This window comes from Lontra canadensis, unplaced genomic scaffold (assembly GCF_010015895.1).
Source record: "Lontra canadensis isolate GAN:19392208 unplaced genomic scaffold, GSC_riverotter_1.0 scaffold36, whole genome shotgun sequence".
NCBI classification, from domain to species: domain Eukaryota; kingdom Metazoa; phylum Chordata; class Mammalia; order Carnivora; family Mustelidae; genus Lontra; species Lontra canadensis.
Genome location: NW_022631030.1, coordinates 17,902,778 through 17,925,131, shown reverse-complemented (window position 1 = coordinate 17,925,131; position 22,354 = coordinate 17,902,778). Strand labels below are relative to the sequence as shown.

General features: G+C 37.8%; 1 protein-coding gene across 1 annotated transcript in view; it reads right to left on the bottom strand.

The window, feature by feature from the left end:
• The window catches only part of LOC116874311 (beta-galactosidase-1-like protein 2), a 58,856-nt gene extending 36,876 nt beyond the window's left edge, over positions 1 to 21,980 (bottom strand). Inside the window, exons 1-6 of the mRNA XM_032868980.1 lie at positions 21,898 to 21,980; positions 21,557 to 21,754; positions 8,637 to 8,705; positions 5,771 to 5,866; positions 4,212 to 4,320; positions 1,266 to 1,358 (exon numbers count right to left, since the gene is read on the bottom strand). Of these exons, the coding sequence (XP_032724871.1) occupies positions 1,266 to 1,358; positions 4,212 to 4,320; positions 5,771 to 5,866; positions 8,637 to 8,705; positions 21,557 to 21,754; positions 21,898 to 21,980 (648 nt within the window). The remainder of the gene's footprint in view (positions 1 to 1,265; positions 1,359 to 4,211; positions 4,321 to 5,770; positions 5,867 to 8,636; positions 8,706 to 21,556; positions 21,755 to 21,897) is intronic.
• Between the last annotated feature and the right edge of the window lie 374 nt (positions 21,981 to 22,354).

Sequence of the window (22,354 nt, the reverse complement as noted above, 5' to 3'; positions counted from 1 at the left end):
AATATCCTTCAAAATGGATGATGAGCTATGCACATTTTCAGGCAAACAAAAGGTGAGAGAATTTGTTAATAGCATACCTGCTACAAAGAAAATACAAATAGGTATTCTTTAGGCAGAGGAAATGATAAGAGAGATAAAGCTCAGAGATGCAGAGAGGAGATAAGAGCAACAAAAAAGTAAATTAGGCACATAAATCTAAATTATTCCATGTAATAATAAAAATAATATCTTGTGGACATAAAATATATTTAGCACTAAAAGAAATAACAATAGTACCGAGGAAAGAAAGGAGGAAAATGCAATTAAACTTAATTTGTCTAGGAACCAGCAAACACACTAATTTATATTAGACATTAATATTTCTAGGATAAATAGTAGTCTAGGATAAATAGTAGTCTAGGATAAATAGTAGTCTCTATGGCCAATACTAAAAGAAAAGTGAAAAGTGTTTAACAAGCTAATACAGGAAAAAATGGAATAAAAAAAAAATAGTCAATCCAAAAGGAGAAAAAAAAAAAAAAAAAGAAGAGAAAAGACCATAGGATAGGTAGGGCAAATAGAAAGAAAGTTAACAAGATGGTAGATTTAAATGCAACTGTCAATGGGGCGCCTGGGTGGCTCAGTGGGCTAAAGCCTCTGCCTTTGGCTCAGGTCATGATCCTGGGGTCCTGGGATTGAGCCCCGCATCCAGCTCTCTGCTCAGCATCCAGCTCTCTGCTCAGCAGGGAGCCTGCTTCCTCCTCCCTGCCTCTCTGCCTACGTGTGGTCTCTGTCTGTCAAATAAATAAATAAAATCTTTAAAATAAATAAATAAATAAATAACTGCAACTGTCAGTGATTATATTAAATTTAAGTTAGCCAAATAACTCACTTAAAAGATAAGAATTTTCATAATGAAGTAACAAAAACAAATTCTAATCATATACTGCTTATAAGATATGTTCCTTAAGCATATGAATCCAGAATAATTGAAAGTAAGAGGATAGAAAAGTATGTATTATACAAACACCAACCAAAAGAGAGCTATGATGTTCACAGAAAAGAAAAATATTTTAACATTAGTCTGCCTTACTTGAGAGTTATATAGGTAGTTTCTTTTCTCCTCTTAGGATGTAAATGTATGAAAAAATTAAATTGGACCTTATTCATCTTTATATTCCATGGTATCATGCAAGCTATAGCTACTCAAGATATGTTTGCTCTACAAACTAACAAAATGAGGAAAGAAATATGTAAACATGGAGGAAATTGAAAGGAGCACTTACCTTTTTAATATACGACATGTAACGATTATCCCGATGATATGAACCATATTCATTCTCAACCTGCACAGCAATGATGGGGCCTCCCTTTCCATACTGAGGGTCAAGGAGATGAGAGTTTGAGAGTAAAGTTACTGTGGGAAAGGCTAGATTTTCTCAATTTTGCTGTTGCACACACATACTTAGAGTGCCATAAAAATAACACATTCCTAAACTAAACTCCAAGTTACACTATAGTTCAGGCAATTTCTCTCACTCCACAGTCAGCAGTCAACTGCTCCTAGAATCCTACCTTTTCTAGTACTTCCTATTAATGGACTCCCACCCTTTTCCCTCTTAATTCAATGCATTAAGCATGATGCTTCACACCTCCACTTCCATCCTTTCTATCTTAGCACCAGTTAAATGAGTCAAATGTCTCTCATCCTCCTTACTTCTCAAGAACTTCACTCTTTTTGGACTACCGTTCTGTCTTCTATATCATCATCTCCCTTTTTACTAAACCTTCCCCATTATCATTTAAATTGACTCAAAGTCCTCTGTTAAAAATAACTTGCCTGGACCACTTCCCCCTCCAGTGCCCACTATCTTGCCCTCTTCATCTTCATGGACAAACTCTGAAATATTCCTGAACTAACACTTGACTTCTTATTCTCTCATTTACTCATTTACTCTTTTACTCATTCCCATTCTTTCCATTCCACCTACGTTATTAACATTACCTTCTCTTTGCTAAGTTCAAACAATAAATTTTAATTCAAATTTACTATCTCTCTGAGCAACATTTGGCATCCTTGGCTACCTTCTCCTTCTTGAAACCTCTCATCTGTGGTCTCCTATTGCTCTCTCCTAGTTTCTGGCCTGCCTCTGGTCTGGTCACTACACTTCAGTTTCTTCTGTGAGCTCCTCTTGCCCTACTCACCTCTTAAGGAATGTTGATGTTTCTCATGGTTCTTTATTAATCCCAACTTTGTGCTAGGTCACATCCCTTCTGTTCTTGTAATTATGCCCTCTTGCAAATATCTTCACATTTCCCATCCCTACTCACTCTTGTCTGTTGATGGTAACATATTCAGTCATCCCCTATCTTTATAGTTCTCACCAGTCTAGCCAATATATTTCCTCTTCATATCTTGCACCTGTCACACCTTAGTTGAGGTTTATCATGCCCACTTCAGCATCTCCTCAACCTACTCTCAGAGATACATGGGGAAGCATGAGATACTCCTCCCAGCATAGAAAAAGAGAAATAGTGTTGATTTCTAAGGATTAAACTCCACACCAACCACACAAGTAAGAGTCTGGACAACACCCAGCACCATGTATAAGTGTCATGGAAGTGTTTGCACATCAAAACCTGTGTTCGTCATGGTTCAGGAGCAACTGGGTGGAAAGAGTTGAAATGGGAGAATCATTAGCAAGCAAGGAATGACTGCATTATATCCTGATAGGGAAAAAAGAGGACAAAAGGCCCACGAGAGTGTTTCTCAAACCTTTAAATGTCATCCTCTGCTGACAAACATTGAAAAATGTAAATGTCATCCTCTGCTGATGAACACTGAAAAACTTTTTCAAAACCTGCTTCTCTCTTCCCCTTTCCCATCTATCCAATTATGAATCTAGCAGGTTAGAGAATAGATAAAGAAAGAGGGAAGATCCAGAAATTGACAGTACCTGTATTAGCAAGAGATCCAGAACCAGATCAATACAACTGGAAGTTCTGAAAGGCAGCTACTCATTGCAAGTGTTGATTTATAACACCATGATAAAATGCTTTTGAGGCCTCCAAACTGCCTCAGACCCTGATTTTGTGTTAACTAAGCAAGGTTCTGATTATTAATTTAGTTTTCCAGGAGTTGCAAGACTGAGAAGTCTGATTTGGGGTGGGCTAGTACAATGCTGTCCTGCAGAACTTTCTGATAATGAATATATTCTGTGTTTGCATTGCTCAATATGGTAGGTATCCACACATGCCTACTGAGCACTAAAAATGTGTCTAGCGTAAAGGAAGAAATTATTTTTAAATTTTATTTGATTTTAATTAAATCAAATTAAAGCATATATATAGCTCCTATACTGGATAGCATAGCTCTAATCTTTTTGAAGGATTATCTCCACATTCCCCAAATGGCACACAGATTCTCTTCAGTCACTTAGTAGTTTTAATAGCTTTCCTGAGTCTGATCAACTGAGATACTCACAGTGTTAAGAACCAACTCTCCATAGTAAATTCAGATTCACATTATGTAAGCCCTTTCCTACCCACATACAAGTTTGCCATTTCCTCCATTTAATCTATGATAACATCTCCTTCAAATGATTACTGTGGCAGTGAAATATGCTAGGTAATTGTTGATTGCCTCACAGAAATCTTGATGCCTAATAGATGTTAAATTTTTGTTCCCTCCCTTTGTTCATTTTCTATCTGGTTTATAGTCCTTTTTTTTTTGTTTGTTTTCCAGCCATTTTAGAAATATAGTACCACTAAACAATGATTACATTTGGCATCATGACTTTATTGTGGTGGAGGGATGTTAAAAAACAAATAAATTGCAACTTTTACAAAATCACTGACGTAAGGTCACCCATCTAATCTATTATGTGTGAAGCCGTTACCTTTAGAAGCCAAATTTAGACATTTTGAGGACTACCATTAATTTCCCATTTATGGTGACTGAGGGCAAAGATACAATGGAAAAGAGAAAACAAAAATATATAGAGTCCAGTTTCAAGTCCACTGCCAGAGAAAAGGCTTCCAGTTGGCAGCAGATAGGAAACAGGCAGAAAAGCAAGGTAATAAAAACCTGGTATTTCTTAAATAAGGAATTGGAACGAACTGCTATATACACTTCCTGCTTCCATGTGATAGAAAATAGGCTAACACTTATCCAGGAAATCAGCTGCAGCAATTACTTCCCTTGGTCATAAGAATGGTGAATTTGGATTTACCTGGAGTTGTACTACCATGGGAATTATCTTATCAAAATAGTGATTCACTGCTTTAGTGAAGCCCCTGTAAGTTGTTCGCAGTTTCATTTTTGGATCCCGGAGTAACCAGCTAGGATTGAAAAGATAAGAATTACTCTTGCGGTAGGAAACAGGAATAAGAAATGCTCAAGCATGAGGCTGGAAAACAAGGACAGCCACACTAGAACAGTATATTGTCAGATCTTAATCCATCTTTAAAAAAGCAATCTGCAGGGGCGCCTGGGTGGCTCAGTGGGTTAAGCCGCTGCCTTCGGCTCAGGTCATGATCTCGGAGTCCTGGGATCGAGCCCCGCATCGGGCTCTCTGCTCGGCGGGGAGCCTGCTTCCTCCTCTCTCTCTGCCTGCCTCTCTGCCTGCTTGTGATCTCTCTGTCAAATAAATAAATAAAATCTTTAAAAAAAAAAAAAAGCAATCTGCATTCTAGCTGCAAATAGCTCAGCACCTTAACCACATCAGAGTTGTGTACTGATGAAATGATCCAGAGCCCCGTCATCAAACTGCAGCCCACAGGCCAAATCAGAGTCAATGTCTGTTTCTATAAATAAAGTTTTATTGGAACACAGACAGACCCATTTGTTTACATGTTGTCACAGCTGTGTTCATGCTACAGGAGCAGGATTGAGTAGTCATAACAGACTATGTATGTGGCTCTCAAAACAGAAAGTATTTATTATCCGGCCTTTTACAGAAAAGTTTTACAAACCCCTAGTCTGGAGTGAGACTTCTGTAAAGTTGTTTCAAATTTTTTAAAAAATGCTTTGATGGAATATTATTTAGCCATAAAAGGGGAATGAAGAACTGTATCTGCTATAACACAGGTGAACCTTGAGAACATTATGCTAAGCAAAGAAGCCAGTTACAAAAGGTCACATATTCTCTAATTCAATTTATATGAAATATACAGAACAGGCAAATTGACAGGGTCTGAAAGCAAACTGGTGGTTGCTGGGGGCTGGGGGAAGAAATAATGGGAGGTGACTGGACATAGGGCTTCCTTTTCAGGTGACAAAGAAATCTGGCACTAGACAGTGGTGATGGTTGTTCAACATTTTTGATGTAGTTAATTGTCATAAAACTGTACACTTTCAAATGGTAAATTTTTATGTTATGTGTATTTTACTACAATAAAAAATGATTGGAAGTTACCAAGAGGGAATACCCCTCTTTAAAAAGAGATAATTGACCCAATTTCTTACTACTTGTACCTCCATCACAAAAACTAGAACTTATAAAAGTATTGCTTACGTGGCAGCCACTAGTTTTTACTAAAATAAAAAAAAAAGTGCTCTATCTTGTTTACACTGCAGAATTGTGATGGAAGTTTATATAAAAAAACACATACTACATAAATCCCAATAAATCGAAGTTCATTTTCTATGTCATTAAATGGGAAAATAGTATAGGTTAAAAATGTACACAGAAAATCAGCAAAACCCTTTGCTCTAACTTGCATTTGTATGTACTAGGGGTACTAGGGGCCCATATGGAGTCATGGTCAGGGGCCTCAGAGAGCAACTTACCTGGGTAAGCCTCCAAGGTCTAAGTCGCTACCGATATAAGGGCCTGGACATAGAATTACCCACAGCTCTGCCTCCGAAGCCATGGCTATAAAAGTCCTGGGAAGCGAAGCAATAAGGATCACTTATTACTATTATTCAGGCTGAGACTGGAATCACTGAGTTCTCTTCTGAGGTTAGAATGGGTGGAACTCCCAGCCTGGTCTACAAAAGTCCTTATAGGTGGCATGAACCAGAGAGACATGGAGCCCTACACTCACTAACAAAGGGGCTCATTCATGTTGCTAGAAAACAAGTCCAGAAGCCTACTCCTCCCCATGCAACTGCCCTCACCATGCAAGAAAGCCATGCTAAGGCAGATTCTTACAAACCTCGTTCCTCCTTCTTCTATGTCTCCTACTTTCAGTCAGTCACCAAATCATGTTTATTCCTCCTACTTAATGTTTTCAAATATGAAACTCCTCTTAATTTCTAGTACCACCACATTTATTAAAGAACTCATTATTTCACACCTGAGTTATGACAGTGGTTTTCTGACTGCTTTCCTTCCTTCTTCTTACCTTCTTCCAGTGCTTCTCCAGTCCCATCAATAATCATCATTAACAACAAAAATAGGAGTTAATTTTTACCTTGCATCAGCATCTGGCACTATAGCCTTCTTTAAGACTATTATTTTATTTCACAGTTCAGTGAAATAAGTATCAATATCATCTCCATTTTACAATGAAATAAAAAGCTTAAATAAAGCTTGAAATAAAAGCTTAAATAAGTCGGAGCTTCCTAAAGGTCATATTCTCAGTAAATGGAAGAACTAAAAGTACAATCAGACAGAGAGCTTCCAGAAATGAAATATCAACTACCATATTATTCTGTCTCTTTAAAATACTGCTGGCACAATCTTTCTAAATGTACATACAAACTTTCCAAATTAAAATTCTTCAAATGACTCCCAATGACTTCAGAAAAGATTCCAAATGGTGAAGCATAGTAAATATAAAGGCAAGCTGTGTTCTACTATCTACTACTATCTATTCAGTTTCATTTTGGGCATTCTCTCTAGTTAAACTAATAGGAGAACCAGAAAGCATTATTTGCTGTTCCCAGAAAATAGAATGTATGGCAGAAAGTTAATCGCCAAAGCCATTCCCTTTTCTTCCTGGGCACACAGCTCAACTACATATCCCAGCCTCCCATGCATTGAGGTGGTGTTGCTATGTGACTGACTTCAAGCCAACAGAATGCGAACACAAGCAATGTGTTCTGATTTCCTAAAAAGATTCTCCCGGGGCGCCTGGGTGGCTCAGTGGGTTAAGCTGCTGCCTTCGGCTCAGGTCATGATCTCAGGGTCCTGGGATCAAGTCCCACATCGGGCTCTCGGCTCAGCAGGGAGCCTGCTTCCCTCTCTCTCTGTCTGCTTCTCTGTCTACTTGTGATCTCTCTCTGTCAAATAAATAAATAAAATCTTTAAAAAAAAAAAAAAAGATTCTCCCTTCTCTCTCTTCCACCGCTGACTTGATGCAGATAAGTGTAGCAGCCTGGAAGCTATATGAAGAAGATGGTGAAGTCACATATAGAAAGATCCTGAATCTTTCAATTATTTCTTGGAAAAGAGACATAATGCTTACCAGGAATACCTATTTTAGATTTTACTTAAATGAAAATAAATCTTTATTGTTAGACATTGAAGCTTACTGTTACAGCAGCTAACATCACCTTAATTAACTTAAAAATGTTCTCTCACATCTCTAACTTTGCTGGACCCTCTTCCTAAAATTCCACTCAGTCCCCTCTAGCAATCTCCTACTCAACATTTTAATTACTTCAGCTATAACTTCATTTTTACCTTTCCTGATCTGTTCCCATAAATTGGGTTGTGTGGTTTTAGTATAATATTTGTCTCCTTCTCTATAGAGAATCCTTAGTCTTGACAGTACAAAGAGTATTATCTGTCTATCCCTGCACCAAAGACAATGTCTAAACTCTAGCAGATAGCTAATACATATTTTTGAATAAACAATTATAGATCTTCCTGAAGATTTGCTATGTGTATTTTACTACTATTGGGTTGCTTCCTAACAAACCCATCATCAGTTGAAAATACTGTAAGTTAAAAAAAAATGCATTTAATACACCTAACCTGCTGAATATCATAGCTTAGTTTAACTTACTCTACAATGTGCTCAGAACATTTACATTAGCCTACAGCTAGGCAAAATCATCTAACACAAAGCCTTCTTAAGTGCTGAATATCTCCTGTAATTTATTGACTACTATACTCAAAATGAAAAAACAGAATGGTTGTATAGGTACAGAATGGTTGTAAGTATATCACTGTCTACCCTCATGATTGCAAGGCTGACTGGGAATTATAGTTAGCCGCTGCTGTTCAGTATCATAAAAGTGTATAGTACAACATATTGTTAGCCTGAAAAAAGACCAAACTTCAAAATTTGAAGTACAGTTTCTACTAAATGCATATCATTTTCATACCATCATAAAGTCAAAACATTGTAAGTCAGTGACCATGTATACTCTGTGCTATACCCTAGAAATCTTGTAAACTATAGTCCAGAAATATCCTCTTATAACTGAGACAGCAGGTTCTTCATAAAAGATTAAAACTGTAGCACTTAAGATGCAGACTTTCTAAACCACACTGTAAATAAAATACACCAAAAACACTAAGCTCTACACTCTATTGCAAATAACAGATTCACTGCTCAAGAGGGCTTCAAACCAGGGAACAGAATTATCAGAGCTTCCTAATGATTTCCCAAACAGAAAGTAAGGTGCATTTGTTCATCTGATCCCAGAGTCTAACCCCTGTCTTCAATCCATAGAAAGAAGCAACCACAGCACTAAGACATACATGAAATCCAGGTTTGCAGTAAGATAAAACCAGCCTTTTCTTGGCTCGTGAAGGTTCCAGGGAATATGCCTGCAGTGGAAAAAAGAGAAATATAAAAATATTTTACCTTATTTGACCTTATTCCATATTGATTCCTCCAGTTTTAATATAGCACCTGGGCTATCTCTACTGTGAAGGAAATTGAAGATTTCAATAGCCAAGACTCTGTGCGTGAGTGAACTTTGTATTAGCTTAAAAATTTACTCCTTCAGGGGAGCCTGTGTGGTTCAGTCATTAAACATCTGCCTTCTGCTCAGGTCATGATCCCAGGGTCCTGGGATGAGCCCCACATTAAGCCCTGTATGGAGCCCCCTGCTCGGCAGGAAGCCTGCTTCTCCTCTTCCACTCCCCCTTGTGTTCCCTCTCTCGCCATGTCTCTCTCTGTTAAATAAATAAACAAAATCTTAAAAAAAAATTTCATCCTTCAAATCCCCAGTGCAGATCCAAGCAGCCAATATTGTTCCTTGATGCTGAACTTCAGGTAGATAAATATATATGTAACACCCTCTGGGGTTGAACCACAAATTTCCTTTTTAATACTAATGAAAATATATGAAAATTTAAATCCATATCTATAATGGCAAAAAAGAAAAACCATTAACCATAAAACAGAAACCAGCAAGAGCTGAAAAGTTTATAGAACTTTTGAATGAATAAAATGAAATCCAGCAAACAATACAAGATTCACAATACTTGGGATACATTAAGAAAATTACTAGGCATGCAAAATCAGAAAAATGTGACACAAAGCAGAAAAAAAAAATCAAGCAATGGAAACAATCCCAGAAAGGACATATAGGATGAAAGTAGCAGAAAAATAAAATACTAAAAAGGTATAACAAATATGTACCATATCTTTAATAAGTAATGGAATGCATAACCATGATAAGGAGAAAAATAGAAGATACTAAAAAGACTCACATGGAACTTCTAAATTTTAAAAAATAGCATCTGCAATAAAAAATACTTGATATATTAATAGCAGAAATTAAAAACATATTGGCTGAGACTAATAACAGAGTACATACAACAGAATAAATGGTCAGAACAAAAGAAACTATCCAAAACGGAAAGTAGAAAAAAGGAAGACTAAAAATAAAAATGAAAACAGGATCAGTGAGCTATGCTTTCTCACCAAGAAGTCTACCATACATGGAATTGGACTCCGGGGAATAAAAGGGGGATGCAAAAATAGTAGTTGAAATAGAGCCACAATTTTACCATTTAATGAAATCTATAAACCTACATGATTCAAGAATTTCAGTGAACTACAAGCAGAATTTAGAAAAAAAAAAAACCTACACCCGAGCACATTAGAATCAAATTGTTAAAAACCATGGGGCACCTGGGTGGCTCAGTGGGTTAAAGCCACTGCCTTCAGCTCAGGTCATGATCCCAGGGTCCTGGGATCGAGCCCCGCATCAGGCTCTCTGCTCAGCGGGGAGCCTGCCTCCCCTTCTCTCTCTCTCTGCCTGCCTCCCCTTCTCTCTCTCTCCCTACTTGTGATCTCTGTCTGTCGAATAAATAAATAAAATCTTTTTAAAAAATTGTTAAAAAACAAAGAAAGAGAGAAAATCTTAAAAGCAAACAAAGGGGGGGGGTGTGATAAGAAGTAGATTTGTCATCAGATAATGTGCAGGTCAGGAGAAAATGAAGAAACATTTTAAGATACTGAAATTAAAAAACGAAAACAAAATTAAACCATGTCAACCTAGAATTCTACCTATACTCAGTGAAATTATCCCTCAAAATAGAAGATGAAAAAATCAACTTTCAAAAAAACAAAAGCTAAAAGAATTCATTACTAACAGACTTCCACTACAAGAAATGTCAAAGGAAGTCCTCCCACAGAAGGAAATACCACATGGAAATTATAATCTATACAAAGGACTTGAAGAGCACTAAAAATGGTAAATATGTGGTAAATAAAAAAGATATTTTATCACTTTAAATTCCTTTCAAATATAACTAGATGTTCAAAGCAAATAAATAATAATGTATCATGAAATCTGTAGCTCATAACAAACAAAGCCTATGACACAATATAGTACAAAGGATAAGAAGAGTTAAATGGAAGTATGAATTTTAAGACTCTATAGTGATAGCTTTATATATTCAAAAAAAAGAGAGCAAATTAGGAATTTAATTTAAGAATTTAGATATAGAACTTTACATAAAAAACTTTGGAAATGAATCCAGGATCCTTAAAAAATGATTTAATTTAATACCACACTTTCAACAACAGGTAGATCATCCAGACATAAAACCAATAAGGAAACACTGGACTTGAACGACACATTAGACCAGATGAGCCTATTTGACAAATATAGAACACTCTATCCAATAGCAGCAGAGAACACACATTCTTCTCTAGGATAGATCACATATTAGGCCATAAAGCAAGCCTTAATAAATTCAAGAAGAATGAAATCATACCAAGCATCTTTTCTGCCACAATAGTCTGAAAATAGAAATAAATTTTGAGAAAAAAACTGGAAAATTCACAAATATGTAGAAATTAAGCAACATAATTACATGGAAAGATAGGGGCGCCTGGGTGGCTCTGTGGGTTAAGCCGCTGCCTTAGGCTCGGGTCATGATCTCAGGGTCCTGGGATCGAGCCCCTCCTTGGGCTTTCTACTCAGCAAGGAGTCTGCTTCCCTATCTCTCTCTCTGCCTGCCTCTCTGCTTACTTGTGATCTCTTTGTCAAATAAATAAATAATATCTTCAAAAAAAAAATAAATGGAAAGATTCCATACTCTAGGATTGGAAGAATTAATATTGTTAAAATGCCCATACCAACCAAAAGAATCTACAGATTCAGTGCAATCTCTATCAAAGCTACAACAGCTTTTTTCACAGAAATTAAAAAAAAAACAAAAACTAAAATTTGTATGAAACTACAAAAGACACTGAATAGCCAAAGTAATCTTGAGAAAGAACAAAGCTGGAGGCATCACAATTCCCGATGTCAAGTTATATTATAAAGCTGTAGTAATCACAACAGTATAGAATTGGCATAAAAACAGACATATAGGTCAATGAAACAGTATAGAGAGCCCAGAAATAAACCCATGCCCATATAGTCAATTAATTTATGACAAAACAGTCAATAATATACAATGAGGTAAGAAGAGTCTCTGTAACAAATGGTGTTGGGAAAGCTAGACAGCCATATGCAAATGAATGAACTAGCCTTCTATCTCACACCACACAAAAACTAACTCAAAATAGATTACAGACCTAAATGTTTAGAAGTGCTGGGAAAAAACAAGGGTAAGCTCCTTGACATCAATCTTGGCAATGATTTTTTGAATTTGACTCCAAAAGCCTAGGTAATAAAAACAAAAATAAACAAGACGGACTACTTCAAACTAAAAGGTCTACACAGTTATAGAAACCAGCAACAGGGTGAAAGGCAACCTAAGGAATGGAAGAATATATTTACAAACCTGCAAATCTAATGAAATTTGCAAAAGCTGATTAGAGGTTAACATCCAAAATATACAAGAAACCCACAAAACTCAAGAGCAAAAAACAAATAATCCAATTAAAAAATGGGCAAAGAACCTGTATAAGCATTTTTTCCAAAGAAGATGTATAAATGTACAACATGTACATGAAAGGATATTCAACATCCCCAATCATTAGAAAAATGCAAATCAAAACCACAATGAGATATTACCTCACAGCTGTTAGGATGTCTATCATTAAAGAGACAAGATATAACAAAGGTTGGTAAGGATGTGGAATAAAAGGAATACTTATAGCATTGTTGGTGGAAGTATAAGTTGGTTCAGCCACTGTGGAAAACAGTATGGAGGTTCCTCCAAAAATTAAAAATAGAACTATCATATGATTCAATCCTATTTCAAATGGGTATACAGCCAAAGGAAATAAAATCATTACCTCAAAGAAATATCTGTACTCCCATGCTCATAGCGGCAGTATTCACACTAACCAAGGTATGGAAGCAACCTAAGTGTCTGATGACAGATAAATGGATTGAGAAAATGTGAAACACAAACACATGCACATATACAGGAATATGTTTTAGCCTTAAAAAAAGGAAGGAAAGCCCTGTCACTTGTGACAATTTAAATCAATCTGGAGGGCATTATGCTAAGTCAAAGAAAAGACAGCAAAAGACAAATACTAGATGGTATCACTTATATGTGGAATCTTAAAAAAAACTTTTTAAAAATCTTTTAAAAAGCAAACAAAAACAAACAAACAAACAAACAAACAAAAGGGGCACCTGGGTGGCTCAGTCGGTTAAGCATCTGCCTTTGGCTCAGATCATGATCCCAGGGTCCTGGGATAGAGTCCCCCATTGAGGGGGGGGTCTATACTCAGCAGGGAGTCTGCCTTTCCCTCTGCCCCTCCTTCCACTCATTCTCTCAATCTCTCTCTCTCTCTCTCTCTCAAATAAATAAAAAAAATGGGGTGAGCCTGGTGGTGGGGATTATGGAGGGCACTATTGCATGGTGCACTGGGTGTGGTGCATAAACAATGAATTTTGGAACACTGAAAAAAATTTAATTAAATTAAATTTTAAAAATACACAGACCACAAAAAAAAAAGAAAGAAAAGAACATATTAAATAAATAAATAAATAAATAAATAAATAAAATCTTTTTTAAAAAAATTAACTCATAGAAACAAAATATGGTGGTGCCTTCCAGGGCCCGAGGGTAAGGGGAAATGGGGAGAATTGGTACAAGGATATAAACTTTCAATTATAAGATGAATAAAGTCTGTGGATCTAATGTATAACATGGTAACTATAATTGATCATACTATATTGTGTAACTGAATTTGTTAAGGGAGTAGGAATTAAGTGTTCTCACCAGAACAAACAAACAAAGATAAATATGTGAGGTCATGGATGTGTTAACTAATTGGATTATAGGTTAGAATTCATTCACAATGTGTACATATATTAAATCATCACATGGTATACTTTAAATATATTATAGTTGCTCCCTTTGAGGGAAGGGGGACTCCGACATCAAGAAGAATATTACTCACAGTGTTCAGCCAGTGGCAAGGTGGCCTCTTCAGGTGCATCCCACTATGGGGCATATGTGTGGCCCACTTGCCCAGGCTGAGCCTACTTGTGCACCTCAGTTCAGGAGGGTCCTCCTGGACCTCAGAGTGGACTTTGGTCAGAGTGAAGCCACATGGGGTGTGAAAGTAACTCATCAGGGAAAGGACCAGGACTTTGAGAGGAGAGGCTTTAAGCTGGGGATAAAGATGCTGCAGGTTCCATAGAGCATCCTTGCTGAGCACTACTATGACCTATAGCCTGCAGAGGAACCCTTCTACCGAGCCCTCCACAGCTACAGGAGGTTGGCCCTATAATGATTATGGTCTACAATGCCATCGTCTAGGAAGGCCCCAACATGGTCCGTACCAACTCAGTTAAGGCCACCTCTGGCACCATTGTGGAGACTTTATCATCCACATCAGCAAGAGAGTCATCCACACCAGAAACTCTGTGGAAAGGACCCAGAGAAAGATCCAGCTGTGGTTTTGGAGCAATGAACTGGCAGACTGAGCAGATGAAAGCCACCCATCAACATTTACCCAGCCTGAGGAGTAAAAGGTGCCTTCAGCTGCCCCAGCATCTACCCAGGACAAACTACCTCTGTGAAGAAGTACTGGAGCCCACATCCAAGTTCTGCTCATTTATCTTAAATTATCTCCCTACCCACCTCCTACTCAACTCCAGCCCACAGATGTCTGAGCTACCAACTTTATTTGCCTTTCAGTGTCTTAAGCCAGTATGATATGGGACCAAATCCTTTCTGTACCAAAGTACCAGATAACCTCCAGATTGTCTCCAAAAGGGGGAACATTAAATACACTATGCTATGCAAATTAATTAATTAGCTAATTAATTATCAATTACAATTTAATTTGTCAGTTATACCTCAATAAAGCTAAAAAAAATGATCTAAATAAACAGGAAAATAATGCATGAGAAATTGGAAATTGAAGAGAAATAGAACTAATATGGCAAAAGATATTAAAATAACTTATAAAATATAATGCCAAAATTGTTTACAAAGAAATTTCTAACTCTAGTTGATGGAAAATTTTATTAAAAAATAGAAATTGCCTATTTGAATAAAAGTATAAAATTTTATTAAATTAGAAATTATAGAAGAGGGGCGCCTGGGTGGCTCAGTGGGTTAAAGACTCTGCCTTTGGCTCAGGTCGTGATCCCTGGGTCCTGGGATCGGGCTCCACATCGGGCTCTCTGCTTAGCAGGGAGCCTGCTTCCTCCTCTCTCTGTGCCTGCCTCTCTGCCTACTTGTGATCTCTGTCTGTCAAATAAATAAATAAAATCTTAAAAAAAAAAGAAATTATAGAAGAAAACTACAATAACTCAAAAACAGGTCAAGAATAATGAATAGTAGTTATCTTTTGGTGGAAAGTCATGACTGTAAGGAGAATGGTAGAGCTTCTGAGATGTTGGTGTACTACAAGGCTTTGGGGGTTGGTTACAGAAGTATGTTCACTTTACCAAAATTCATTGAGCTAAAACTCTTATATTCCAAATGTTAAGATTTAATCAAATATTACTTTAAAATAGAACTAAATTAAGAAGAAGAGGGAAAAAAGGAATTGAGAATATTTACTACCAGAAAGGTAGTAGGTAATTTCGGCCAAACCTTTTAATGAGGAAAACAAGAAAAAGTGAGCAAGTTTTTCATTAACTTACAGAAGGCATCAAAAAGACTTCTGCTTTCTGATCCAAGAGGTAAAGAGCTTCAAAGTTGTCACTTCCATCCTCACAATAAGAACAAAGCTGAAAAGCTGGAAGCTGTTGAAAAGCAACAACTCTCCTTAACCATCAGAGAAGACAGGTCACAGGGAAAACTGCTGTCCCAAAAACTAGAATGAGAGAGAGCTGATGTAATGGTTAATCCTACATGTTAACTTGACTGGGCAATCAGGTGCTCCAGCACTTGGCCAAACAGTATATAAGTGTTTCTGGAAGAGATTAACATTTGAACTGGTAGACTGAGTAACATGGATTAACCTCCCTAATGGGATAGGGCTCATCCAGTCAACTGAAGACTCGAATAGAAAAATTATTAATACAATACATCACATCAACAGGCTAAAGAAGAAAATACATAATTTTACCTATAGATGCACAAAAAACATTTGAGAAAATCCAACACCCATTCATGACAAAAAATTCTCAGTAAACTAGGAAAAGAGAACTGCCTCAACTTCATAAAGAATACCTACAGCAAACCTATAGCTAACAACAAACTTAATCATAAGAAACCAGAAGGTTGGTCGCCTGGGTGGCTCAGTGGGTTAAAGCCTCTGCCTGGGTGGCTCAGTGGGTTAAGCCTCTGCCTTCAGCTCAGGTCATGATCTCAGGGTCCTGGGATCAAGTCCCGCATTGGGCTCTCTGCTCAGCGGGGAGCCTGCTTCCCCTTCTCACTCTCTCTCTGCCTGCCTCTCTGCCTACTTGTGATTTCTGTCAAGTAAATAAATAAAATCTTTAAAACAACAACAGGGGCACCTGGGCGGTTCAGTGGGTTAAGCCTCTGCCTTCAGCTCAGGTCATGATCTCAGGGTCCCGGGATTGAGCCCCACATCGGGCTCTCTGCTCAGCATGGAGCCTGCTTCCCCGCCCCCTCTCTGCCTACTTGGGATCTCTATCTCTCTGTCAGATAAACAAATAAAATTAAAAAAAAAAACAGAACAAAACAGAAGTTTCTCCTATCTCTGGTCTTTTCAACATTGTACCAGAAAGCCTAGTTAATGCAATAAAATAAGAAATTAAATAAAAAGTATACAGATTGGGAAGACAAACATAAAAGCTTCTTTGTTCACTGATGACATTGTCTATTAAAAAACTGAAAAGAGGAATGCCTGGGTGGCTCAGTCGGTTGAATAAGCTGTCTTTAGTTCAGATCCTGATCCCAGAGTTCTGGATCAAGTCCTGCATCCAGCTCCTTGCTCAACAGGAGCCTCCTTTTTCCTCTGCCTGCCAATCCCCCAGCTTGGGCACATGCTCTCTCTCTCACTCTGTCTTTCTCTGACAAATAAATAAATAAATAAAATATTTGAAAAAAAAGACAAAAAAAAAAAAACCCTCTTGGAACTACTAAGCGATCAATAGCAAGATTTCAGAAAACAAGGTTAATATACAAAAGTTAATCATTTTCTTACATAAGAGCAATGAACCACTGGACAGATAACACTATCCAACTTCAAAACTCACCATAAAGCTACAGCAATCAAGATAGTGTGGCACTGATGAAAGAACAGACAAGTAGATCAAGGAAACAGAATAGTGAGTGTAGAAATATATCCAAACAAGTACAGTCCACTTATTTTTGACAAAGGAGCAAAAGCAATACAGTAAAGAGAAAAAAGTAGTCTTTTTAAAAAATGGTGCTGCAACAATAGGACAACCAAAAAATGCACACACCAAAAACTGATGTAGATACAGATTTTATAACCTTCATGAAAATGAACTAAAAATAGATCATAAACTTAAATGTAAAGTATGAAACTATAAACCTCCTAGAAGATAACATAGAAGAAAATCTAGATAACCTTGGGTTTGGCAATGACTTTTTAGGTACAACACTAAAAGCACACTGCATGACATAATTAAGTTGAACCTCGTTAAAAATTAAAAACATATGCTATGCAAAAGACATTGTCAAGACAATAAGACAAGCCACAGACTGGGAGAAAAACCCTTGCAAAAGATTTATCTCAAAGATATATTATCTAAAATATACAAAACTCTTGAAGCTCAACAATAAGAAAATAACATGCACGTAAAATGTGCAAAAGATCTGAACAGACAACTCATCAAAAACCTATACAAATGGGGGGCGCCTGGGTGGCTCAGTGGGTTAAAGCCTCGGGTCGTGATCTCAGGGTCCTGGGATGGAGCCCTGCATCGGGCTCTCTGCTCAGCAGGGAGCCTGCTTCCTCCTCTCTCTCTCTGTCTACTTGAGATCTCTACCTATCAAATAAATAAATAAAATCTTTAAAAAAAACTATACAAATGGAAAATGGACATGTGAAAAAATGCTCAACATGTTATCTCATTAGGGTATCGCAATTTAAAATAAGAATGAGATACCACAGGGTGCCTGGGTGGCTCAGTGGGTTAAGCCTCTGCCTTCAGCTCAGGTCCTGATCTCAGGGTCCTGGGATCAAGCAGGGAACCTGCTTCCCCCACTCTCTCTGCCTGCCTCTCTGCCTACTTGTGATTTCTCTGTCAAATAAATATATAAAATTAAAAAAAAAAAGAATGAGGATACCACTACACACCTATTAGAATATCCAAAATCTAGAACAATAACACCACTAAATGCTCCCAAGGCTATGAGGCAAGAGGAACTCTCTTTTTGATCTATTCTGTCACTTATAATAAGAATGCAAAATGAGGGGCGCCTGAGTGGTTCAGTGGGTTAAACCCTCTGCCTTTGTCTCAGGCCATGATCCCAGGGTCCTGGGATCGAGCCCCGCATCAGGCTCCCTGCTCAGCGGGGAGCCTGCTTCCTCCTCTCTCTCTGCCTGCCTCTCTGCCTACTTGTGACCTCTGTCTGTCAAATAAATGAATAAAATCTTTTAAAAAAATGAAAAATGATATAGCCAGTTTGGAAGACAGTTTGGCAGTTTCTTACAAAACTAAACATATTTTTATCTTATAATCTTAAGTATATACCCAAATGGCCACACAAAAACCTGCACATAGACACACAGCTTTATTCATAATTGCCCAAACTCAGAAGCAAGCAGGACGTCCTTCAATAGGTAAATGGATAAGTAAACACGGTACAGCCACATAATGGAAAATCATTCATTACTGAAAAAGTAACTGATCAAACCATGAAAGTATATGCAAGAGGAAAATTAAATGCATATTACTATATGAAAGAAGTCAATCTGAAAAGGCCACATACTGTATGATTCCAACTACATGACATTTTGGGAAAGGCAAAACTATGGAGACAGTAAAAAGATCAATGCTGGCCAGGAGTTAGTGGAGAAGGAAGATGAACAGTGGAGCACAGGACTTTTAGGACAGTGAAACTGTTTTCTATGGCATTATTAATGGTGTATATGTGTCATTATACATTTGTCCAAACCCATACAATATATAACACCAAACGTAAACTACACTATAAACTATGGACTTTGGGTGATTGCTGATGTGTCAATGTAGGTTTATTGACCACTCTGATGGGAGATATTGACAATGAGGGAAGTCCTGGCACTGGTGGGTGCTGGTGTTATATGGAAAATCTCTGTGCCTTCTTCTTAATTTTGTTTGAACCAAAAACTACTTACTCTAAAAATTAAAGCCTTTTTTTTAAATGGAAACACTAAAAAAACGAAAGAAAGAAAGAAAGAAAGAGAGAAAGGAAGGAGAGAAAGAAAGAAAGACAACTAAAAAGTAAAGAAAAAATTTGGAAGCAGCCAGAGAGAAAAGATGCATTACTTATAGAGGAATCCCACTTGGAAGTATAGTCAATTATGAGACATGGAATATAACCCTATTCTATGGAAGCCAGAAGGAAGTAGCACAATATTTTTTTAAGTGCTACAAGAATTGCCAGTTTCAAGGAAAATTTGTCTCACTTTTGTCCCACAATAGTTCTGACACAAGATATGTAGGTTTTTCCACTCCAAGCAATTCTTCAATTCCTAGCAGATACCAACCAGGTGTCCTACAATTTAGCTCAATTCTAACACTAATTGCTTTCAGTTGGCACAACCCCACACAGGTTAAGGGCTCAGTCCCACATGATGTTTCCCTCACTCTTCCATTTCAGATACCAGTCCCAGGTTATCACCAGTATTTCTGATCAACAGCCTAAAAATCAGGGTTCCTATGGCCCCCTCTCCGAGTTCGATAATTTGTTAGAACTGCTCACAAAACTCTGGGAAACACTTAGCTTTATCAGTTTATTATAAAGGATACAACTCAGGAACAGAAGAGATGCATAGGAAAAAGTATAGGAAAGGTACATGGAGCTTCCATGCCTGCACTGGGCACTTCCAGCACTTCAATGAAATCCTGCACTTCCAGCACTTCAATGTGCTCACCGACCTGGAAGCTTGCCAATCTCTGTCAGTTAGGGTTTTATGGAGACTTCACTATGTAGGGATAGTTGATTAAATCATTGGTTATTGGTAATTAACTCAACCTTTGGCCCCTCTCCCCTCTCCAGATGTCAGAATTGGTAGGGGCAGATGCTGAAAGTTCCAACTCTCCAGTCACACAGTTTAGTCCCCTGGCAACCAGTTCTTCCTCATCCTGAGAGGCTTTCTAAAAGTTACCTCATTAACATAAATTCAGACATGCTTGAAAAAGTCTTGTTATGAATAACAAAAAATGCTCTTCTGATCATTTTCACTCAGGAAAGTCCAAGTATTCTAGGAACTGTGTAGCAGAACTGGGAATGAAGACTAAATATATATTTCTCATTATATCACATAATATCACACACCTACAAATTCCATATCTGGCAAAAGTATGTTTCAGGAAGAAAATTACGATATTAATGTTATAGGAAATGAAGACAGGATCCAAGTATTGACAAATTTGACACCATCATTCATAATAAAAACTCTCAGTGGCCTCTGTTAATTAACAACCTATACTTTATGCTTAATTTTGCTGCGAACCTAAAACTCCTTTAAAAAGAATGTCTATATGAAAAGGGAAAAAAAATATTTGATGTGATGTGTAAAAAGCATTATGACAGTTTAGAGGGTAAATGCTTTTAAATACCACTTCCATGTGGTATATATATACAATGGAATACTATGCAGCCATCAAAAGAAATGAAATCCTGCCATTTAGGACAACAGGGATGGAACTAGAGGGTATTATGCTTAGCAAAATAAATCAATCGGAGAAAGACAACTATCATATGGTCTCCTGATATGAGGAAGTGGAGATGCAATGTGGGGGGCTTGGGGGGTAGGAAAAGAATAAATGAAACAAGATGGGATTGGGAGGGAAACAAACCATAAGAGACTCTTAATCTCACAAAACAAACTGAGGGTTGCTGGGGGGAGGGGGGTCGGAAGAGGGCAGTGGGGTTATGGACATTGGGGAGGGTATGTGCTATGATGAGTGCTGTGAAGTGTGTAAACCTGGCAATTCACAGACCTGTACCCCTGGGGCTAATAATATATTATATGTTTATAAAAAAATAAAAAAAATTTTAAAATAAATATCACTTCCATCATTCACCAAATCAAATTCCAATCAAATATTTTTTCTTCTAAACCTACATCTTAAAAATCAAAACACTGAAAAAGAGAATACAGCTAAAACTGATATCAAAACAGTAATGGATAAGTACTTTCCAAGCTTTGAAGCCTAGAAAGAAATTACTAATTTTTGTTAATTTCAGCATGTAGAATGAGGATAATTTTGTTACTTGCCATACCTGATTCTCAATGAAATCTATCTTCAAAGACCAAAGTTTCTGGAACAGAATTCTATCCTAGGACTCATCACTCCTATAGCAAGTGAGGATATCCAAGGAGGAGAGAGGCTCTCTGTGCCTGAATTCCTTCAGTAGTTAGGGACCACTGACCTACATCCATCTGTATTGACCAATGCCTTTGAAAGTTAGACTTTTACATGCAGGCCACAGCCTGTTTAAAGGGAGCCCTTTCAGAGCAAGCAGAGCAGGCTCTATCCACAGAATGGATATTCTGGAGATAACAAGTGGAGACTCAGACATCCTAAGAATAATGAAGAAAATACAAAAAGGGTCAACCCTTATACTAGTCTAATAAAGTCTCAGAACTAGAAATTCAGACTATAAATTCTTGAACTAATTACTTAGATGCCAACACTCACGTGGTCACAGTGTTGAAGCCACAGGCCTTCAGCTTCAGCAAGCGGTCCCTCCAATACTCCCTGGGCACCCGGAAATAGTGAATAGTACCTGCTATGATCAGGAAAGGAAAGCCATCTAGTGTGAAGCTTGAGCCTTCAACTTTCAGACCCACATTGCGATTTATTATGTGGGAGGGAGTCAGGGAAACTTGATTCATCCTGCAAGGACAAAGAAGGTGTGTGAAGTCCTCAAGATGTTACCATGTGGCACACAGTTTGGGCAAATCCAAAAGGCCTTTCCTTCAGGGGCTCTAGGCACGCCTCTAGTGCAAAGAGAACTTCCCAACCCTTCTCCAACATACCTGGGTGAGAAGTCTCCTCCAAACTGAGCTGTTACCAATAACCCTGAAGACAGGTACAGGATGCTCAACAAAAAGGTCAGCATGCTAAACAGAGAGGACAGAACTGAAGTCAGACATCCTGGAGGCAGAGAAGGAGGTGGGAGCTGAGTGAGGCCTTGCCTGCGGAGGTGGGTGAGCAGCACAGAGGTGGCCTCACTGGAAGGCAGGACCAGGACCCACGACAGACTGGAGGGCAGCTGCAACAAAGAGCCTCCTGATAGTAACTGGGTTTTCTGACCCCTGTTACATTTTAGAGAAGATCAAGCCTCAGTCCAGTAAATTTCACAGAATAGAATATAATCTCTCCAAAATTTGTGAGAGACCTTCTACTAGTAAGGAATGAGCCCTGCTTATCAGAGAACACTCACTGGAATGTAGGACTCTCTCTGTAGCCGGGTGCCAATTTCTATCCCCATCC